Here is a 24,670-nt window from a genome sequence, read left to right as displayed (position 1 = left end):
GATGTGCCCCTCCAATGGTCTAAACTTGACCATGTGCCCCCACAGCTGAAAACATCACGCTAAAATGCCCTTTTGAGTGTCGAAAATGAGAGGACGTGCCCATTGGTGCCCTTCAAATGGTCTAAACTTGACCATGTGCCCCCACAGCTGAAAACATCACGCTAAAATGGCATTTTGAGTGGCGAAAATGAGAGGATGTGCCCATTGGTGCCCTTCCAATGGTCTAAACTTGACCCAGACGGTTAAATAATGTCACACAAAAGTGTTAGCTACAACTCTGAGCAGCCCCGTCACTACAATATTCCATCCATTTAAATGTTCAGTTTTAGACACATCCCCTCTTGAATGTTCAGATGCCAGAGGGCTTAATGCAAAGATTGAGTTTGTTTTACCAATTATGCATTACTAAATACTAATGTATGTACACTGCAAGTGCTTTCCTTTTATTGATGGCAGTATGTTTTAGCCTAGGCTAGCTGTATTACTACTGTAGCTAGCTAACTAAACGGGTGCCTTGCTTAGCTGATTCTATGCTAACATGTGTTCTCAATTTAGAAATAAAGTGTACAAATTATTTTTGGATTATTTGCACAAAATATACCCATAGCACTTTAAAGTTCAGTGTGAATTGCTTTTTAAAGCTAATTTAAGAGTGGTATAGTAAACTCCAAAATTTGCCATTTTAGTTTTCGTTTTGAGGACTGCATACTTTTTTTGCAAACCAATATACTATACTTTGTACTTATACCACATGCATGAGCCTGGTCTCTTTTGAAAGAAGACATTCTGGAGTTTCTGATAAAATAAGGACAACTCACCTTTAGTGCTAATGAAATAGAGTAACATAGGTCTGAACTTGAGTTGTAGAAAAGCGTGTTACTCACGTTTTTCTGTAGTAGTCAGAAATGAGTGATTAGGAGTGATTTTGGTAAACTGTACAAAAGAAAAGCTCAGTTTTCTCATATACTTCAACTAATTCTGCGGTTTTTCTCTTCCTGTTTTCGCTCATGACTTTTCACCTAGATCCCTGATTCGTACATCCCCAGTTGGGGTATCATTGGAAAGCCACACTCATTGGCTACAACCCTGTCCAATCATTTTCGAGATCGCCAAATGATTGACGGAACTAGAGCCCCAAGAGTCGGGAGTAGTATTTGCGCAATACCGTGTACTTCGCGCAAGCCTCACATATCGGCATGTAACTCGAGAACCGCTGAACGGATTTTGTCACCTGAAAGGGCTATCGACAGGCAACTAATGGGGCTTTAATTCGATATATATATTGTATTAAAAAATATGCACAACCAAGCCACTAGAGGTCGCCAAATTGCAGGTGGGCAAATCATCCTCAAGAGGGCCCACATGTGGGCCCCCACCTGATAAGAAGTGGCTTTAGCATTGGCCTATATTTTATGATTACAGAATGCCAAGGAGAGAGAGAAATCGGAAGAATATTAAAAAGCAGCTGAAAAATGCTCTTTAAAAAATGGGGTCTAAAAGCAACAATAGTAAGGGAGGAGATAAGGATACAGTTATGTATTTTTTTCTTTTTTTTTTATTGGTCTTTTTCCCCCTCCATTTTCCTCCGATTTTCTCCCCATCCCAATGTTAGTCGTATGCCAATTCCCAGTCCCTTCCTGGTCGCTGCGCTTTACCCCCTACAGTCAGATCATATGGGAGAGTGGAGGCTACCACGTGCTTCCTCCGACACACGTCCAGCCAATCACCGCTTCTTTTCACCTGGCAGCGCGGATTCTCACTGAGAGGGCGTAGCGTGTGGGAGGACCACACTATCCCCCTCACGTCCAATCCGCGCTTAGCAGGCGCCCCGACCGAACTGTAGGAGTCGCTGTTTTACAACGACCCGGACCCACCCCGCCAGCTTCTCCCACCCTCTGATACAGCCAATCGTATCAGTGCAGACGGCCAGCCAAGCTGGTGACAACCCCGGAGCTGTGAGCTGGATTCGAACAGGCAAATCCAACTCAGCTCCGGGGCTGGTGACGAACGCAATCTCCGCTCGACCACCTAACCGCCACAGTTATGTATTTGTAAGTCCTCACTACTAGATACATGTACAAGCTTGTCTCACATAGCCATAACTGAGAATCTGGTGCTAACATGGTCAATAATGCTTATTTTGGACAGACAATTGTGTCTTAAACATTTAAATTGACCAACCATATACCATTTTTATTCCAATCAAGGCAAGAGGGCTAGTGGTGGTAGTGCTATATGACATATTATTTTATAATACAATTATAAAATTGTAGGCTACAGTACGAATATTATATACAGTACAATTATATTACTATTATAAAACAAATATTATTTGCTCCACCTTAGATAAAGACAGTACAGAAAATGAAGATGGAGATATTCAAGAGGGAAATAATGATATCAGGAAGAGAGATGGTGAAGAAGTGGAGGAAAGAGAAATGCTGATGATTCTATGGAGAGAAATGATGAAGAAGTTGAGGAAAGAGAATGCAGATGATGCTATGGAGAGAAATGATGATGAAGACGGTCATGGAGATGCTAAAGAAAGCGAGGATGGAAATGATGATAGGAAGAGAAATGATTCAAACGACACAACAACAAATAACTTGAATGCTCTCCTGTTAAAATATCCCACTGATCCAGCCAGTATCCAGGTACAATATATTAACTTTAATGGAGAGAATGGGGAAGATAGAGAGGGGGGAGGGAGAGATACAGTAGAAGAGAGAATGAGAGGACAGGATGAGAGAAGGAGAGGAGAGGACATGAGGAGAGATGGGGAGTACAGGAGGAGAGATGGGGAGTACAGGAGGAGAGAAGGGGAGTACAGGAGGAGAGAAGGGGAGTATAGGAGGAGAGAAGGAGAGGTCAGGAGGGGAGAAGGAGTCTTAGGAGAGAGAAAGGAAGAAGCTCAACGGCACTCAAATTAACTAACTGTTAAACTGTTTACAAATATATGTTGTAAATAGCTTTTAAAGAATAGGTTCACTATTTCTCAACCCAGAATATATGAAAATGCTGTTTCCCAAATATTTATATTCCTCACTGATATCTTTAGCATTGAGAAATGTACCACTGCAGCAATGGTTTAGGCCTTCAAACACCATGATTATCTACTTTTCAAACACCATGATAAATCTAAGTTTCAAACACTATGATAAATCCACTTTTCAAACACCATGATCATTTACTTTTCAAACACCATGATAAATCTACTTTTCAAACACCATGACAATGAGGTGAAATAAACATTTGAAAGGTGTATTGTTCCCTGTGTTTTTATCATAGAGGTGTGGTTATACTATTAATCTGGATTGTCTATGTTATTCTAATGTTAATCTTAATCAAGGATGAAGACTATTTAACCATACATGACTCATCATAGCTTTTTGCTTACTGATGGAGTCCCATGTTATGCAGTAGGTGCCCTTTTTTTCTTTTCGCCCCTGCCCTTCAAACAGCCTGAGTCCGCCACTGGTCTCCTGTAAGACATGTTAGATGGACACTAGTCCCTCATTGGTCTCCTGTAAGACATGTGACATGGACACCAGTCCCTGATTGGTCTCCTGTGTCTCCCAGGTGAGAGAGCGGGTCCACGACGGCACGCGGCCCATGAGAGCCGTGTTTCTCCAGGACGGGAAGATCTTGACCACCGGCTTCAGCCGCATGAGCGAGAGACAGCTGGCCCTGTGGGACACGGTAACCAGCCACTCACTGTACCACGAGCGCACGTTGATGATTTAATTGAAATCTTTATTTTGAACATGTAAATACAAACTATATAAAACAAAAACAAATCATTGATCTCTAACAATGAATTGAGATTTTTATTTTTTTTAAATTTAAAACATAACTCAATTTACATGTTCGAAAAGGAGTAGGAAGAAGTATACACTTATTTAATCCTACCCCTTTTCCACTACTCAAATTAATGTACTAATTTAAAACCTTACAAAACAAATATATATAAAGAAATAAAAAATAAAAATGTAAACGCCTGTGAATGTCAAATCCCTTCCTCATCCCTGTACCTCGTGAAAATGATTTCTTTATAATTCAGTTTGAATTGTCTCATTATGTTTGGACATTGCTTTAGCACCACATTCAGTATGTTCCACAGATGATGTCACATTGTAATTTTATTGTACTTTTTGAGTTCTACAGCTTTATGGCAAGACCTCGACTTTCACCCACTTTGTTTGGGCTTCTGTTTTGATTTGAATAGCGGCCTCTTTGCTCTGCTGGCGTTATGCGGTCCTTCACCTCAGCCCTTGTTGGCTTATATAGTGTCTCATTGTATCTTAAAGGTGCTAATAGATACAAATGTTATGTAAAGTAATCATTAAAAAACAATTGCACCTGATTGGATAAATGACATGCTGGTGCTCTAGTGCGACATCTAGTGGCCGAATGTTTTCTGTAGCCGCTTTAATTATCTCCGTCATGTTGTGTTCCACTTGTCACCACCTGCCTCTGTTTTTATGCGTCTATATATTGTATCTTTTTTTTAAGTATATTTCTGCCACAGGAAGAATTTCGGGATTATTTCAATTTAATTTCAAACCTTTATTTATACTCTCTTCATTTAAAGTTACGTTGAGTTTGCCTACAGAGATAAACGATCATAAATACAGCCTAGAAATCACACAGCATATAAAATCACAACAATAAGATGACAAGACGAGGGTAGACTAGGATTAACGAATCAATTAAAACACGTACAATTTGATCAACAATGATTAATGAGTGGAGTTCATTCCATGAGCTACTGTAGGGTCATCATAATAAAATATAAATGTACCCTTTTCCCAGAAAACTCTGGGGACCTCAAAGATCAGCCAATCGGTTCTAAAGTAGAATAGAAGACTTATTAGTTGTGAGTTTGTCCGGTCATTGTTTTTTGTTTTCATGTGATTTTCCAGAAGGATCTCTCCGAGCCGATGGCGGTGCAGGAGATGGACACCAGCAATGGGGTTCTCATGCCGTACTACGACCCCGACACCAACATGGTCTTCCTGTGTGGGAAGGTAACGCGTTTAGGGTTCTCATGTCGAACTATGACCCCGACACCAACATGGTCTTCCTGTGTGGGAAGGTAACGCGTTTAGGGTTCTCATATCGAACTACGACCCCGACACCAACATGGTCTTCCTGTGTGGGAAGGTAACGCGTTTAGGGTTCTCATGCCGTACTACGACCCCGACACCAACATGGTCTTCCTGTGTGGGAAGGTAACGCGTTTAGGGTTCTCATGTCGAACTATGACCCCGACACCAACATGGTCTTTCTGTGTGGGAAGGTAACACGTTTAGGGTTCTCATGTCCAACTACGACCCCGACACCAACATGGTCTTCCTGTGTGGGAAGGTAACGTGTTTAGGGTTCTCATGTCGAACTACGACCCCGACACCAACATGGTCTTCCTGTGTGGGAAGGTAACGCGTTTAGGGTTCTCATGTCGAACTACGACCCCGACACCAACATGGTCTTCCTGTGTGGGAAGGTAACTCGTTTAGGGTTCTCATGTCGAACTACGACCCGACACCAACATGGTCTTCCTGTGTGGGAAGGTAACGCGTTTAGGGTTCTCATGCCGTACTACGACCCGACACCAACATGGTCTTCCTGTGTGGGAAGGTAACGCGTTTAGGGTTCTCATGTCGAACTATGACCCCGACACCAACATGGTCTTTCTGTGTGGGAAGGTAACACGTTTAGGGTTCTCATGTCCAACTACGACCCCGACACCAACATGGTCTTCCTGTGTGGGAAGGTAACGTGTTTAGGGTTCTCATGTCGAACTACGACCCCGACACCAACATGGTCTTCCTGTGTGGGAAGGTAACGCGTTTAGGGTTCTCATGTCGAACTACGACCCCGACACCAACATGGTCTTCCTGTGTGGGAAGGTAACGCGTTTAGGGTTCTCATGTCGAACTACGACCCGACACCAACATGGTCTTCCTGTGTGGGAAGGTAACGCGTTTAGGGTTCTCATGTCGAACTACGACCCCGACACCAACATGGTCTTCCTGTGTGGGAAGGTAACGCGTTTATGGTTCTCATGTCGAACTACGACCCCGACACCAACATGGTCTTCCTGTGTGGGAAGGTAACGCGTTTAGGGTTCTCATGTCGAACTACGACCCGACACCAACATGGTCTTCCTGTGTGGGAAGGTAACGCGTTTAGGGTTCTCATGTCGAACTACGACCCCGACACCAACATGGTCTTCCTGTGTGGGAAGGTAACGCGTTTAGGGTTCTCATGTCGAACTACGACCCGACACCAACATGGTCTTCCTGTGTGGGAAGGTAACGCGTTTAGGGTTCTCATGTCGAACTACGACCCAGACACCAACATGGTCTTCCTGTGTGGGAAGGTAACGCGTTTAGGGTTAACCGATTCACTGAGGGCTCGGGTCCACTAGCATCAGGGTGCGTGTCCTAGCATCAGGGGGCGTGTCCTAGCTTCAGGGGCGTGTCCTAGCATCAGGGGGCGTGCCCTAGCATCATTAGCGCCGGGAGCCTGATTTATTGACGACAAAGCAGTTTACCCGCTTGCGCCAGAGGCCCAGATACCCGGCCAGATACCAGGCCAGAGGCCCAGATACCAGGCCAGAGGCCCAGATACCAGACACCAGACCAGATACCAGACCAGATACCAGGCCAGATACCAGGCCAGAGACCCGATTGTTGACGACGGCAAGCAGTTTACTTTACGGCAGTTCTGTGTAGATCGTTCTTCTGTCGATAACAACATAATGAAATGCTTTGTTGTGTTTTTAGTTTTTTTTGCTAGTATGATCCTGAAATTGGTATTCATCTTTGCTCTAATTGGTATTAAAAATTTCTTAAATTTTACTTTGAGAGAAAGAGGATGTAGTTTTACTGTTTTAAACTATTTAAACCTGTGCTGGTAACTAATAGTGTGGGGGGGTGGGTTAGCTAAACAACATGTGTGAGGAGCGAGACCTGGTCTGAACAAGTAGTGGACATATTGTGACTTTATACAACCACATTCAGAAGGAAAGGTGGGCACATTATGAAGTCCAGTCATCATCACTGGTGTTGGCCAATTCTTTTAGTTATTTCCTGAAAAAGCGCTCTGCAAAATAAAAATACCCCTAGTGGACACGAGCCCTCCGCTGGTTCAGTAACCACCCCCGTCAGTGTTTGGTTCGGTCTGTGATCTGTTGCTTTCTTTCAGGGGGACTGTACCATCCGGTACTTTGAGGTGACGGACGAGTCCCCCTATGTTCATTTCCTGAGCCTGTACAGCAGCAAGGAGCCACAGAGAGGTGCAGGCTTCCTGAGTAAGAGAGGCGTGGACGTCAACAAGTGTGAAATTGCCAGGTAGGCAGGTTTTTCAGCATTGTAGCAGGGAGAAATTAGATGGAACATTAGTGCTTTTCTTTTGTTTCCTTTCATACAATTATGTTCCCTCACAGCCTTTCATGCCATTTTTAGACTCGCCCCTTTCTCACAGCCTTTCATGCCATTTAGGACTCACCCCTTTCTCACAGCCTTTCATGCCATTTAGGACTCACCCCTTTCTCTTTACTACAGGTTCTACAAGCTGCATGAGAGGAAAGTTGAACCCATCTCCATGACTGTGCCTAGAAAGGTAAGCCATGCATGTAACTAGTTAATACAGGCTAATGCAGGAAGATACCAGGCTAATACAGACAGATACCAGGCTAATACAGACAGATACCAGGCTAATGCAGGCAGATACCAGGCTAATGCAGGCAGATACCAGGCTAATGCAGGCAGATACCAGGCTAATGCAGGCAGATACCAGGCTAATGCAGGCAGATACCAGGCTAATGCAGGCAGATACCAGGCTAATGCAGGCAGATACCAGGCTAATGCAGGCAGATACCAGGCTAATGCAGGCAGATACCAGGCTAATGCAGGCAGATACCAGGCTAATGCAGGCAGATACCAGGCTAATACAGACAGATACCAGGCTAATACAGTCTCATACAGGCTGATACCAGGCTAATACAGGCAGATACCAGGCTAATGCAGGCTCATACAGGCTTATACCAGGCTAATACTAGTAGACACTAGACTACTGTAGTAGTTCATCAACAGACTAGTGTAGCAGTTCATGAACAGACTACTGTAGTAGTTCATCAACAGACTAGTGTAGCAGTTCATCAACAGACTATTGTAGTAGTTCATCAACAGACTAGTGTAGCAGTTCATCAACAGACTATTGTAGTAGTTCATCAACAGACTAGTGTAGTTCATCAACAGACTAGTGTAGTAGTTCATCAACAGACTAGTGTAGTAGTTCATCAACAGACTAGTGTAGTAGTTCATCAACAGACTAGTGTAGTAGTTCATCAACAGACTAGTGTAGTAGTTCATCAACAGACTAGTGTAGTAGTTCATCAACAGACTAGTGTAGCAGTTCATCAACAGACTAGTGTAGTAGTTCATCAACAGACTAGTGTAGCAGTTCATCAACAGACTAGTGTAGCAGTTCATCAACAGACTAGTGTAGTAGTTCATCAACAGACTAGTGTAGTAGTTCATCAACAGACTAGTGTAGCAGTTCATCAACAGACTAGTGTAGTAGTTCATCAACAGACTAGTGTAGCAGTTCATCAACAGACTAGTGTAGCAGCCCCCTGTTATTAATCATGTTATTGATTTTTACACCAATTCAGAGTCTCTATTCAGCCCACTTACTTTTAAAAAGAGAAACTGATTAGGGATCATTCATTGGAATATTAGGAGTTTACATAAAAATCTTGATCATGTCAAGATACTTGTCATGCAGTCTAACCCCGATATCCTGATTTTAAGTGAAACTTGGCTTAAGAAAGGTGATTCTGACTTGGATGTAACTCTAGACAATTACAACCTGTTTAGAGCGGATAGGACTGGGAGGGGGGGAGGGGTGGCTATTTATGTAAAGTCTATTTTTTCTGTGACTATTTTAAACTGTAACAATTCCAAAATGTTTTGAAATCCTTGTTTTAAACATTTATTTGGGACCCAATAATTCTGTTAATGTGACTGGAGTCTATAGACCCCCATCAACAGACTATTGTAGTAGTTCATCAACAGACTAGTGTAGCAGTTCATCAACAGACTATTGTAGTAGTTCATCAACAGACTAGTGTAGTTCATCAACAGACTAGTGTAGTAGTTCATCAACAGACTAGTGTAGTAGTTCATCAACAGACTAGTGTAGTAGTTCATCAACAGACTAGTGTAGTAGTTCATCAACAGACTAGTGTAGTAGTTCATCAACAGACTAGTGTAGCAGTTCATCAACAGACTAGTGTAGTAGTTCATCAACAGACTAGTGTAGCAGTTCATCAACAGACTAGTGTAGCAGTTCATCAACAGACTAGTGTAGTAGTTCATCAACAGACTAGTGTAGTAGTTCATCAACAGACTAGTGTAGCAGTTCATCAACAGACTAGTGTAGTAGTTCATCAACAGACTAGTGTAGCAGTTCATCAACAGACTAGTGTAGCAGCCCCCTGTTATTAATCATGTTATTGATTTTTACACCAATTCAGAGTCTCTATTCAGCCCACTTACTTTTAAAAAGAGAAACGGATTAGGGATCATTCATTGGAATATTAGGAGTTTACATAAAAATCTTGATCATGTCAAGATACTTGTCATGCAGTCTAACCCCGATATCCTGATTTTAAGTGAAACTTGGCTTAAGAAAGGTGATTCTGACTTGGATGTAACTCTAGACAATTACAACCTGTTTAGAGCGGATAGGACTGGGAGGGGGGGAGGGGTGGCTATTTATGTAAAGTCTATTTTTTCTGTGACTATTTTAAACACTGTAACAATTCCTAAATGTTTTGAAATCCTTGTTTTAAACATTTATTTGGGACCCAATAATTCTGTTAATGTGACTGGAGTCTATAGACCCCCATCAGCCGATGTTAACTCTATTGATAGGATAGCAGAGTTACTATCTCAGTACTCAAATGTTGAACTGATAGTTCTAGGGGATTTTAATATTGATTGGCTTAGTAATGATTCAAACCATCTTAGAGACATTAGTAGTAGCATTGGCTTATCTCAGTTGGTTACTGAACCCACCAGGCCAAATCTAAAAGATTATTCTAGGTCAAGTATAATTGACTTAATGTTTTCTAATAAGACTGATAAAATTAGTGCTTGTGGTGTTTTTGAATTAGGTGTTAGTGATCACTGTCCTATAGCTTGTGTTAGAAACTCTCGATTAGAGAAATCACAGTCTCGCATTATTAACAAAAGGAATATGAAAAACTTTAGTGATCAGGCTTTTCTAATTGACCTATTCCATAGCGACATCCACTACACATTGGAGATTCCCGATGTAGAAGTAGCACTCAACTTTTTTTCAAAAACCTTTCTCTCAATTGCTAATAAACATGCACCTTATAAAAGGCTTAGAATAAAAAATAGATTAATCCCTTGGTTCACACCTGAATTATCTGCCTTGCTTAAGGAGAGAGATAGAGCCTGGTCACTTGCCAGACGCTCTGGTGATCAGTCACACTGGGCAGCATTTAGACGGCTTAGAAATGAATGTACAGCATCTGTGAGAACGGCTAAAGTTGAGTATCACTTAGAACTAGTAACCAGCTCCTACTCAGATCCTGCTAAATTTTGGAAGGCGGTGAATTTAAATAAGACCAGAACCACAATTTCCCTCCCTACAGAGATTAGAAAGGGTGAATCCTTGATCTCGGAACAAAAAGAGGTCTGTTTAGCCATAAACCAACATTTTATTGAAGCTGGTCAATCTATTTGAGAATAGCCATGTAGGGCCACCAGGTGGACAGGATCAGGAGCCCTGTACATTCCCTGTGCAGATAAGACATGATTTTCAGTTTCATTTACAACCCTTGTCTGTAAACTCGGTTCTTGAGGCACTTCAAGCCATTGATACCAGGAAATCAACTGGAGAGGATGGGTTGGATCCTTTTTTCCTCAAACTAGCTGCACCATTGGTTTCAAAGCCAATAACGCACATATTTAATCTTTCACTACTAACAGGTGTGGTTCCTGTTGCCTGGAAAACAGCCCATGTGACCCCCTTGCATAAAGGGGGGGATAAAAGTGACCTAAATAATTACAGACCAATCTCCAAGTTATCCTGTCTAGCAAAAATCCTGGAGTCATTGGTAAACAACCAACTTAAAACATTCATCACAAAACACTCTATATTAAACCCACACCAATCTGGTTTTAGAGAAAAACACAGTACAATCTCGGCGGCTACTGTAGTTATAAATGACATTGTATCAGCCCTTGACAAAGGAAAGCATTGTGCTGCCCTGTTTGTAGATTTGTCTAAGGCGTTTGATACTGTTGACCACCTTCTCCTCTTACAAAGATTGCAGAGTGTTGGCTTTGATACAGGTGCTTGCAGTTGGTTTCAAAACTATTTAACAGAAAGATTTCAGTGTGTGAAAATGGGAAATGCCCAATCAGAGCTTCTACCCATCACAAAAGGTGTTCCACAGGGATCAATCCTCGGCCCGGTCTTATTTACCATTTATATTAATAATATTGTCTCATCTCTGAGCAGCTGTCAAAGCCACCTTTACGCGGATGACACAGTTCTCTATTGTACTGCTGATTCTGTGCAACTGGCCACTAAATATTTACAACTCTCCTTTGACGCCCTGCAAGATGCACTTATTAGTCTAAAATTGGTGCTTAATGCCAGTCAAACTAAATTCATGTTGTTTTCCAAAGCCAAAAATATTGTTTATAGTGACTTGCATATATCGACTCTGAACAGTTCTTATATCGAGAGAGTTTCAGAATACAAATACCTTGGTATTTGGATTGATGAAGGACTTACATTTAAATATCATGTGGGCGTTCTCGCCAGTAAATTACGGAAAAAGATTGGCTTTTTGTATAGAAATAGAGCCAACTTCCCTATGATTAGTAGAAAGAGAGTTGTTGAAGCAGTGTTCCTATCTGTTTTGGATTACGGAGATGTGATTTATAGACATGCAGCGGCTTCCACTCTTAAGCCCTTAGACTCTGTTTATCATTCAGCCATTAGATTTATCACCGGTGATAGTTATGGTACTCACCATTGTATCCTATATAATAAGGTCGGGTGGGCCTCTCTGGCAGAGAGACGTAAGTTGCATTGCAATCTTTTTATCTATAAAGCCATAATTAGAGATTGTCCAAATTATATTAGTTCTTTATTGGAATGGACCACTGGACCCTGTCGTACACGATCCAGTTTTTGGCTTACACTTAGAGTGCCTAGAGTTTGTACTGAACTTGGTAGATCTGCTTTTGGCTTTTTTGCCCCTACATCATGGAATACCCTGCAGGAAACACTGAAACTAGACACTCTAGTGTCTATGGGTCGGTTTAGAACCTTAATGACCAATCAGGTCACCACAATATGTAATTGTTTTTAAATTATTACCTCTGTTTTAATTTTGAGCTATTTTATTCTTTTTAAAAGATGTTTTATTATTTTTTTTTAATGTATTTTAAAATGTGCTCTCAATTATTCTGATTGTCTGATGTCTTTATATTTATGAACACACTGTGACACTTGTGTATGTAACATCTCGACGGCACTGTAAATGAGTTTAATTACTCAGTGTATTATCGAGTATAAATAAAGATTGAATATATAATATCAACAGACTAGTGTAGTAGTTCACCAACAGACTAGTGTAGTAGTTCATCAACAGACTAGTGTAGCAGTTCATCAACAGACTAGTGTAGCAGTTCATTAACAGACTAGTGTAGTAGTTCATCAACAGACTAGTGTAGTAGTTCATCAACAGACTAGTGTAGTAGTTCATCAACAGACTAGTGTAGCAGTTCATCAACAGACTAGTGTAGTTCATCAACAGACTAGTGTAGTAGTTCATCAACAGACTAGTGTAGCAGTTCATCAACAGACTAGTGTAGTAGTTCATCAACAGACTAGTGTAGTAGTTCATCAACAGACTAGTGTAGTAGTTCATCAACAGACTATTGTAGTAGTTCATCATCAACAGACTAGTGTAGTAGTTCATCAACAGACTAGTGTAGTAGTTCATCAACAGACTAGTGTAGCAGTTCATCAACAGACTAGTGTAGTTCATCAACAGACTAGTGTAGTAGTTCATCAACAGACTAGTGTAGCAGTTAATCAACAGACTAGTGTAGCAGTTCATCAACAGACTAGTGTAGTAGTTCATCAACAGACTATTGTAGTAGTTCATCATCAACAGACTAGTGTAGTAGTTCATCATCAACAGACTAGTGTAGTAGTTCATCAACAGACTAGTGTAGCAGTTCATCAACAGACTACTGTAGTAGTTCATCAACAGACTAGTGTAGCAGTTCATCAACAGACTATTGTAGTAGTTCATCAACAGACTAGTGTAGCAGTTCATCAACAGACTATTGTAGTAGTTCATCAACAGACTAGTGTAGTTCATCAACAGACTAGTGTAGTAGTTCATCAACAGACTAGTGTAGTAGTTCATCAACAGACTAGTGTAGTAGTTCATCAACAGACTAGTGTAGTAGTTCATCAACAGACTAGTGTAGTAGTTCATCAACAGACTAGTGTAGTAGTTCATCAACAGACTAGTGTAGCAGTTCATCAACAGACTAGTGTAGTAGTTCATCAACAGACTAGTGTAGTAGTTCATCAACAGACTAGTGTAGTAGTTCATCAACAGACTATTGTAGTAGTTCATCATCAACAGACTAGTGTAGTAGTTCATCAACAGACTAGTGTAGTAGTTCATCAACAGACTAGTGTAGCAGTTCATCAACAGACTAGTGTAGTTCATCAACAGACTAGTGTAGTAGTTCATCAACAGACTAGTGTAGCAGTTAATCAACAGACTAGTGTAGCAGTTCATCAACAGACTAGTGTAGTAGTTCATCAACAGACTATTGTAGTAGTTCATCATCAACAGACTAGTGTAGTAGTTCATCATCAACAGACTAGTGTAGTAGTTCATCAACAGACTAGTGTAGCAGTTCATCAACAGACTACTGTAGTAGTTCATCAACAGACTACTGTAGCAGTTCATCAACAGACTATTGTAGTAGTTCATCAACAGACTAGTGTAGCAGTTCATCAACAGACTATTGTAGTAGTTCATCAACAGACTAGTGTAGTTCATCAACAGACTAGTGTAGTAGTTCATCAACAGACTAGTGTAGTAGTTCATCAACAGACTAGTGTAGTAGTTCATCAACAGACTAGTGTAGTAGTTCATCAACAGACTAGTGTAGTAGTTCATCAACAGACTAGTGTAGCAGTTCATCAACAGACTAGTGTAGTAGTTCATCAACAGACTAGTGTAGCAGTTCATCAACAGACTAGTGTAGTAGTTCATCAACAGACTAGTGTAGTAGTTCACCAACAGACTAGTGTAGTAGTTCATCAACAGACTAGTGTAGCAGTTCATCAACAGACTAGTGTAGCAGTTCATTAACAGACTAGTGTAGTAGTTCATCAACAGACTAGTGTAGCAGTTCATCAACAGACTAGTGTAGTAGTTCATCAACAGACTAGTGTAGCAGTTCATCAACAGACTAGTGTAGTAGCTCATCAACAGACTAGTGTAGCAGTTCATTAACAGACTAGTGTAGTAGTTCATCAACAGACTAGTGTAGTAGTTCATCAACAGACTAGTGTAGTAGTTCATTAACAGACTAGTGTAGTAGTTCATCAACAGACTAGTGTAGCAGTTCATCAACAGACTAGTGTAGTAGTTCATCAACAGACTAGTGTAGCAGTTCATCAACAGACTAGTGTAGTAGCTCATCAACAGACTAGTGTAGCAGTTCATTAACAGACTAGTGTAGTAGTTCATCAACAGACTAGTGTAGTAGTTCATCAACAGACTAGTGTAGTAGTTCATCAACAGACTAGTGTAGCAGTTCATCAACAGACTAGTCTAGTTCATCAACAGACTAGTGTAGCAGTTCATCAACAGACTAGTGTAGCAGTTCATCAACAGACTAGTGTAGTAGTTCATCAACAGACTAGTGTAGTAGCTCATCAACAGACTAGTGTAGTAGTTCATCAACAGACTAGTGTAGGAGTTCATCAACAGACTAGTGTAGTAGCTCATCAACAGACTAGTGTAGCAGTTCATCAACAGACTAGTGTAGCAGTTAATCAACAGACTAGTGTAGTTAATCAACAGACTAGTGTAGTAGCTCATCAACAGACTAGTGTAGTAGTTCATCAACAGACTAGTGTAGTAGTTCATCATCAACAGACTAGTGTAGCAGTTCATCATCAACAGACTAGTGTAGTAGTTCATCAACAGACTAGTGTAGTAGTTCATCAACAGACTAGTGTAGTAGTTCATCAACAGACTAGTGTAGTAGTTCATCAACAGACTAGTGTAGTAGTATATCAACAGACTAGTGTAGCAGTTCATCAACAGACTAGTGTAGTAGCTCATCAACAGACTAGTGTAGTAGTTCATCAACAGACTAGTGTAGTAGTTCATCATCAACAGACTAGTGTAGCAGTTCATCATCAACAGACTAGTGTAGTTCATCAACAGACTAGTGTAGTAGTTCATCAACAGACTAGTGTAGTAGTTCATCAACAGACTAGTGTAGTAGTTCATCAACAGACTAGTGTAGTAGTTCATCAACAGACTGGTGTAGTAGTTCATCAACAGACTAGTGTAGCAGTTCATCAACAGACTAGTGTAGTAGCTCATCAACAGACTATTGTAGTAGTTCATCAACAGACTAGTGTAGCAGTTCATCAACAGACTATTGTAGTAGTTCATCAACAGACTAGTGTAGTTCATCAACAGACTAGTGTAGTAGTTCATCAACAGACTAGTGTAGTAGTTCATCAACAGACTAGTGTAGTAGTTCATCAACAGACTAGTGTAGTAGTTCATCAACAGACTAGTGTAGTAGTTCATCAACAGACTAGTGTAGCAGTTCATCAACAGACTAGTGTAGTAGTTCATCAACAGACTAGTGTAGCAGTTCATCAACAGACTAGTGTAGTAGTTCATCAACAGACTAGTGTAGTAGTTCACCAACAGACTAGTGTAGTAGTTCATCAACAGACTAGTGTAGCAGTTCATCAACAGACTAGTGTAGCAGTTCATTAACAGACTAGTGTAGTAGTTCATCAACAGACTAGTGTAGCAGTTCATCAACAGACTAGTGTAGTAGTTCATCAACAGACTAGTGTAGCAGTTCATCAACAGACTAGTGTAGTAGCTCATCAACAGACTAGTGTAGCAGTTCATTAACAGACTAGTGTAGTAGTTCATCAACAGACTAGTGTAGTAGTTCATCAACAGACTAGTGTAGTAGTTCATTAACAGACTAGTGTAGTAGTTCATCAACAGACTAGTGTAGCAGTTCATCAACAGACTAGTGTAGTAGCTCATCAACAGACTAGTGTAGCAGTTCATTAACAGACTAGTGTAGTAGTTCATCAACAGACTAGTGTAGTAGTTCATCAACAGACTAGTGTAGTAGTTCATCAACAGACTAGTGTAGCAGTTCATCAACAGACTAGTCTAGTTCATCAACAGACTAGTGTAGCAGTTCATCAACAGACTAGTGTAGCAGTTCATCAACAGACTAGTGTAGTAGTTCATCAACAGACTAGTGTAGTAGCTCATCAACAGACTAGTGTAGTAGTTCATCAACAGACTAGTGTAGGAGTTCATCAACAGACTAGTGTAGTAGCTCATCAACAGACTAGTGTAGTTAATCAACAGACTAGTGTAGTAGCTCATCAACAGACTAGTGTAGTAGTTCATCAACAGACTAGTGTAGTAGTTCATCATCAACAGACTAGTGTAGCAGTTCATCATCAACATACTAGTGTAGTAGTTCATCAACAGACTAGTGTAGTAGTTCATCAACAGACTAGTGTAGTAGTTCATCAACAGACTAGTGTAGTAGTTCATCAACAGACTAGTGTAGTAGTATATCAACAGACTAGTGTAGCAGTTCATCAACAGACTAGTGTAGTAGTTAATCAACAGACTAGTGTAGTAGTTCATCATCAACAGACTAGTGTAGCAGTTCATCATCAACAGACTAGTGTAGTAGTTCATCAACAGACTAGTGTAGTAGTTCATCAACAGACTAGTGTAGTAGTTCATCAACAGACTAGTGTAGTAGTTCATCAACAGACTAGTGTAGTAGTATATCAACAGACTAGTGTAGTAGTTCATCAACAGACTAGTGTAGCAGTTCATCAACAGACTAGTGTAGCAGTTCATCAACAGACTAGTGTAGTAGTTCATCAACAGACTAGTGTAATAGTTCATCAACAGACTAGTGTAGTAGTTCATCAACAGACTAGTGTAGTAGCTCATCAACAGACTAGTGTAATAGTTCATCAACAGACTACTGTAGTAATTCATCAACAGACTAGTGTAGTAGTTCATCATCAACAGACTAGTGTAGCAGTTCATCAACAGACTAGTGTAGTAGTTCATCAACAGACTAGTGTAGTAGTTCATCAACAGACTAGTGTAGTAGTTCATCAACAGACTAGTGTAGTAGTTCATCAACAGACAAGTGTAGTAGTTCATCAACAGACTAGTGTAGCAGTTCATCAACAGACTAGTGTAGTAGTTCATCAACAGACTAGTGTAGTAGTTCATCAACAGACTAGTGTAGCAGTTCATCAACAGACTAGTGTAGCAGTTCATCAACAGACTAGTGTAGTAGTTCATCAACAGACTAGTGTAGTAGTTCATCAACAGACTAGTGTAGTAGTTCATCAACAGACTAGTGTAGTAGCTCATCAACAGACTAATGTAGTAGCTCATCAACAGACTAGTGTAGTAGTTAATCAACAGACTAGTGTAGTAGTTCATCAACAGACTAGTGTAGTAGTTCATCAACAGACTAGTGTAGTAGTTCATCAACAGACTAGTGTTGTAGTTCATCAACAGACTAGTGTAGTAGTTCATCAACAGACTAGTGTAGTAGTTCATTAACAGACTAGTGTAGTAGTTCATCAACAGACTACTGTAATAGCTCATCAACAGACTGGTGTAGTGTCCAGGATTTCCATTCCAAAATGCTCCTTGCTTGCCTCCTGCAGTCGGACCTGTTCCAGGGAGACCTGTACCCGGACACGGCCAGCCTGGAGCCCTCTCTCCTGGCAGAGGACTGGATCGCTGGGCAGGACGCGCCTCCCCTGCTGGTCTCCCTGAGCGCCGGCTACTCGACGCCCTCCTCCAAGCACCAAGCCCCCAGGGGAAAGCCCAAGCTGCCCGCGCAGGACTCGGGGGCGGCACACCCGGTTACCCCGGCGGCCGCCTTCGCCAGCAGGGAGGCCGAGGTGGAGGCCGCACCACCTGCCAGAGCGACCAGAGAGACGGACGGGACCACCGAGAGGCTGAAGAAAGAGGTGTGTTTATACTGCATCTTATACACAAGTACAATGTGTTTATACTGCACCTTATACACAAGTACACCTTATACACAAGTACAATGTGTTTATACTACACGTTATACACAAGTACAATGTGTTTATACTACACCTTATACACAAGTACAATGTGTTTATACTACATGTTAGTTATACACAAGTACAATGTGTTTATACTACACGTTATACACAAGTACAATGTGTTTATACTACACGTTATACACGACTACAATGTGTTTACCTGTCAAGCGTAAAACAATTTACAGTCCATGTGCAAAGAAAACCTTAAGTAAACATAAGTGCAAGGTAACCATTAACCCTTTATCTGCCAGGGATTATTCTGATCTTATACCGTCCTCTGCCAGCTCTATTTGTCTATGGCAGACCTGGGCATTGTACGGCCCGCGGGCCGGATACGGCCCGCGGGATGATTGTGACCGGCCCGCGAAATATTACATGATGATAATAAAAAAAAAAAAAAAAATTTAGTTTTAACTTTTTTATTTTCATGTCAACGTTCACACGCACAATATACGCGTAGGAGACATGCTCAGAAGATGTTGGTTCTCTTTGGATCCACCTACATATGTGAACAGACATTCTCAGTCATGACGTTTACCAAGTCCAGGTACAGATCCTCTCTCACTGATGAACATCTGGCAGCTGTGCTTCGCATCTCCACCTCAGACATGCAACCTGACTTTGATGGACTTGTTAAAGCTCAACAGAGACTGGATTTCTCACACTGAATGAAAAAAAAAAAGGGAACTGAAGAACACTAAAATGTGGAAATATAACAAGTGAAATGGGACACATGATATTTTTTTTCTTTTTTTGCACAGTTCTGAAAACATTAAATGTTTAATATAGGCATGTAAAGTAAAAAAGGCTACAAAACTGGGACACTTTTCTTTACACAGTTCAGTGACATGTCTTGTTTATTTTTGCTATAAGATGATGTGATGTCTTTAGAAAGCTAAGAAAATCCTTGTTTCAATAGTATATGAAACTCAAAATGCCCTTTGTTATTAATGTTTCACATTTTGTTTATCATTTTGGAAATAAATTCTATTTGAATAAATGATATTTTTGAAAGCTAACCTCACCTTTTAATTGCCAAATAATAACATACACTCTTACCAGGGGTCAAAACAATGCCATTTACTGCTTTTTATATAGAAATAAAATGTATATTATGCATAATTGAGTTTGGAATTTTGGCCCGGCCCCCCAACATATTTTCAGTTGCTCATTCGGCCCCCTGGGAAAAATAATTGTCCACCCCTGGTCTATGGAGATGTTCCCCTTTGCAGGGCTATAACTTTTTAAATTGTATTGCTAAATTGACTTTACTATGGCCCATTCAACATCAAGTATCTATCGTTTAGGATGTAGCAACGTTCTACTTTTTCATTCACACATTCATACTAAAATATGGTCTAAAGTATAAATATGTTTTTATCGTTTTCTGCAGCATTCCATAGAACGTGAGTTATAGCCACAAATACATATATTAGATCATCAAATGTAGTTTGATACCGATTGACGTCAGATTAAAAATTTCAATTGTACAAGATCCTAAACGTCATGCCTCATCATCTGCTGGTGACCGGAGGGGGGGGGGGGGGGGGGGTTTATAAGTCCGTGGCCGACATTAAATGATTCATGTAGTATGGGCGATATATATATCAGAGCAGATTATGAGGTTAATAATAATCAAACACGCTGAAACTCACCGCGGCTTCCTCTGACCGTTGGGTGATCAGCGTGGAGCAGAAAGATCGCTATTATGGGATGTTGATATATGCGATCCATTTCCAGGTTGTATAATACTATATGCGTCCAAATCATGTTGTTTATCGAGTTATTTGCAACCGATCGATGTCCAGTGTATCAAGATGGAGTCCCGCTAGCGAGTGCCCGGACGAAATATGGGCGAGCACCACTTCCGGCGCGTCACTTCCTGTTTTGGCGATTCGCCGATCGGCCACCAGATGGCGGTCTTGAACCGTTGGAGAGTTGAGAGGAGATCTACAGGAGATCTCAAGTCTCCGTGGGTGAAATATGATTGCCATGACAGATTTTTTAAATATTGATCTCAAAGACGCTGTACGACGTCATTGGCAGATTACGCATGGCGGAGAATGGCGTGTTAAGTCGTCCTTGGCGATTAAAGGGTTAAAGTAGGGATGTTCGATATTGGCTTTTTTACCTCTACCGATATTGTCCAACTCTTAATTTACGATACCGATATCAACCGATACCGATATATGCAGGGAATAATTTCAGGTACGGAATAGGGCTGACCCCTATTAGTCGATTAGTCGGTCGTAAGGAGCCAACCTCTTAGTCGAATATAAAAAAATATATATTTATATTTTTATTTTTATCATTCTTTCCAAAAGAAAGGAGGCCTAGAAGCGTGGCTAACGCTAATGGCACGCATACCAGAGGCTAACTGCCTACGAAAACAGGCACAGAGGCACTGAAAGAGGATTTCACCCATCTAATGAACACACTAGACTAGACAAATATCAAGATGTATCCATCAGTGGACCAATTGCATGCTTTTGCAGAGGACAAGAAGCCTTCAGTCGATTCCTTCAGACATTAAGCACCCCCACAGCCCAAATGGAATGATACAAAAAAATATATATATATATATTATACTTTTTTTTCTTTTTTTTTCTTTTTTAGTCGACCAATAGTCGACTAGCGGCAAATTTTGGCCAATCATAGTCGACCATCCAAATCCTTAGTCTGGGACAGCCCTAGTACGGAATAACAATAACGGAATAATTTCAGGTAATTAACATTACATATATCTTGTTGTGGAATTAACACAACATTATGCATACTTTTGACAATAAATAAAATCAGAATTTGTTCTTACTTGCTTGCCTGGGTAACTAAAGTTTAAATAAATGTAAAAAAATATATATATCACATTTTAATGCCAATATCGGTAGGCCGATAATATCGGACATCCCTACATTAAAGTAGGGCTGGGCGATATATCGAGTATACTCGATGTATCGCGGCTTGTTCTACATGAGATGTAGTACATTATTATATCGTGAACATCGAGTATTAGGGCGGGCCATACTTTTTCTTTTTTGGAAAATCAATCGAGTGGGGTGTCTAAAATATGTGTTTTTTTGTGGGGAATTCAAATATGGGATTATTTTTCTAATCGGATAACTCCTACCTACATTGTTTTGGATTTCAAAATGGCCGATTTGACCATTTTTCACCCCTTGGCCATACATGGATGCCAACATGAATCTGAAGGAAATCCTAACATGCAAGGTGTCTAAATGATGTGGTTCTTAATGGGGAATTCAAATATGAGGTCATTTTTGGGATAGGATAAATATAACCTGCATAATTTTGGATTTCAAAATGGCTGATTTTACCATTTGAACCCATTGGTATTGTATTACAAAATTGCAAAGATAAAAAATATATGGGAAATCATTTATAATGACAAAGCCATCAAATTTATTAACAAGTGAACTGTATATAACTGGATACAACTCCAAAGATCAATAATAATAATACTAACAATAATAAATTGTATTTGTAATGCACACAAACACCTAAGTGCTAAATCTCGATCTCCTGACTTCTTGAACTTTGCCAGGTTCCAATATCTTGATTGGACTCATTCTTGGATGGCAAGATCTCCTACTGTACTGCTTTAGCCACCAACCTACAAACACAAACTTAAAGTCAACGTCAGCCATAAATAGGTGAGCTCTTTCCAGAACTACTCAGCAGAAACCTCTGTAACCATTTTAACAAACGTCTCAATGTATTGAGAAAATCCATGGGGCTCCATCAATCCTCTATCTTCTTAAAACATTGGAAAGGCAGGGGACGGAAAAGAAGGCAGAGAAAAGGAGAAGGGGCAAAGAAGAAAGCTTTGCAGCAGCAGACAAGGTTGCCAGGAAGGATGTTGAGCGCTTCCTTACAGTCCCTGAAGTTGAGCTCATTCCTGAAACTGACCCTGCAGCTTCAGCAAAGCTACGGAAAAATTATGATGAGATTCCAAACATCGCCCTTGCTAGTGTAAGGTATGGCATAGGTCTAAGGCCAACTGCAGCTATAGCAACTGCAGCTCTGATTGATGCAGGACTCATCTTAGAAGATGACACAAGTAAAGTGATTGATAAGAACAAGGTTAAGAGAGCACAAGAAAAGTTGATGCAAGAGCTGGGGGAAGAGTTTGAGGAGAAGTGCTGGGAGGAGGGGGGGGATCTCCTGTATCCTCTTTGATGGCCGGATCAATGTGATGATGGAAGCTGAGGGCAGTGACCAATCTTTTCCTGCAAAGATCAAGGAAGAACACTATAGTGTTGCTAGTGAGCCTGGCAGCAACTATCTGTTCCACTTTACACCAGAGAAAGCAACTAAAGAGGAGTCCCATGCAGAGAAGATTGCTAAGGTCCTGTTTGCCTGGCTGAAAGAGAGAGGTTCTGATAAGACCTTGTGGGCCATTGGAGGAGACTCGACCAATGTCAACACTGGAGTGAAGGCAGGTGTAATGCGGAAGCTGGAGCTGCACCTGGGGAGAAAGCTGGTCTGGTTGGTGTGCAACCTGCACACTGGTGAACTTCCACTGCGCCGTCTCATTGTTGAAGTTGATGGGGCTACTCTGTCAGACAACAAATTGTCTGGGCCAATAGGACAGCTCCTTGATTCTGTTACAGACTTGGAGATCAATCCTAACTTCACCAGGATCTTTCTTGGCCCTCCGCTGATCAAGCTGCCTGAGAAGATCATTCAAGATCTCTCAACTGATCAACACTATGGCTATAAGCTGGTCTGTGCAATCAGGGATGGAGTGCTTTCTGCAAGGCTGGCTCTGCTGGAGATTGGACCGGTAAACCACAGCCGCTGGCTCACCACAGCAAACAGACTCCTCAGGCTCTGGGTGTCAAAGCATCAACTTAAAAGAAAGAACCTGAATAATCTACAATGCATTGTGGAATTCATCATTGGAGTGTATTATCCATGTTGGTTCAACATGAAGGTCAAGCACTCCTGGATCGAAGGGCCTAGGCACATCCTGTTTCAGCTGGACTGCCTCAAGTCTCAGAGGAAGGAGGTGCTGGATGTTGTGATGCCAACTGTGAGAAGATCTGCTTGGTATGCCCACAGTGAAGCCATCCTCCAAACACTGCTGTGCTCTGAGGATCAAAAAGAGAGAATTGAGGGGGTGGAGAGAATCCTGGCCATCAGGGGAGAGGGGGATCCAGACACTCAGCTGGGAGACTCCTGTGTCAGGATCAGAAGAACACCTCACATCAATAGTGACGCTTCCAGCATTGGTGGCTTAATCAGCTGGTCAGAAGATTTGTCAGCCACCTCTCACCTGCTCCCTAAGCACCTCCGAGGTGAAGAACTTAATCAACACCCCCATGGAGGTTCTCGACTGGCCTTGCCACACACAAAGCATCGAGAGGGTTGTTAAAATGGTGACTGAGGCCTCTGCTAAGTACTTTTCACAAGAAAAAAGGGATGGAGGGATCAGGGCTCAGGAGACCAGCAGGAGGCTGATGTCCAAGAATGAATCCAAGCAGGACTTGTGCAACCTGATCAAATTTAAGAAGATAGAGGATTGATGGAGGCCCATGGATTTTCTCAATACATTGAGACGTTTGTTAAAATGGTTACAGAGGTTTCTGCTGAGTAGTTCTGGAAAGAGCTCACCTATTTATGGCTGACGTTGACTTTAAGTTTGTGTTTGTAGGTTGGTGGCTAAAGCAGTACAGTAGGAGATCTTGCCATCCAAGAATGAGTCCAATCAAGATATTGGAACCTGGCAAAGTTCAAGAAGTCAGGAGATCGAGATTTAGCACTTAGGTGTTTGTGTGCATTACAAATACAATTTATTATTGTTAGTATTATTATTATTGATCTTTGGAGTTGTATCCAGTTATATACAGTTCACTTGTTAATAAATTTGATGGCTTTGTCATTATAAATGATTTCCCATATATTTTTTATCTTTGCAAATTTGTAATACAATACCAATGGGTTCAAATGGTAAAATCAGCCATTTTGAAATCCAAAATTATGCAGGTTATATTTATCCTATCCCAAAAATTACCTCATATTTGAATTCCCCATTAAGAAACATCATTTAGACACCTTGCATGTTAGGATTTCCTTCAGATTCATGTTGGCATCCATGTATGGCCAAGGGGTGAAAAATGGTAAAATCTGCCATTTTGAAATCCAAAATGATGTAGGT

The 24,670-nt window shown here is 40.9% G+C and overlaps 1 protein-coding gene across 2 annotated transcripts in view; it reads left to right on the top strand.

Moving 5' to 3' along the window:
* The window catches only part of coro1b (coronin, actin binding protein, 1B), an 83,234-nt gene that overhangs the window by 52,521 nt on the left and 6,043 nt on the right, over window positions 1-24,670 (top strand). For both annotated transcript variants that reach the window (XM_084313492.1, XM_084313491.1), the window contains exons 6-10: window positions 3,580-3,699; window positions 4,923-5,027; window positions 7,210-7,355; window positions 7,569-7,626; window positions 18,082-18,390. In XM_084313492.1, the coding sequence (XP_084169618.1) occupies window positions 3,580-3,699; window positions 4,923-5,027; window positions 7,210-7,355; window positions 7,569-7,626; window positions 18,082-18,390 (738 nt within the window). The remainder of the gene's footprint in view (window positions 1-3,579; window positions 3,700-4,922; window positions 5,028-7,209; window positions 7,356-7,568; window positions 7,627-18,081; window positions 18,391-24,670) is intronic.

This window comes from Notolepis coatsorum (genome assembly GCF_963971535.1).
Source record: "Notolepis coatsorum genome assembly, chromosome: 4".
Classification (NCBI taxonomy): Eukaryota; Metazoa; Chordata; class Actinopteri; order Aulopiformes; family Paralepididae; genus Notolepis; species Notolepis coatsorum.
The sequence above is the reverse complement of the archived record's forward strand: the minus strand, read 5'-3'. Positions and strand labels throughout refer to the sequence as shown.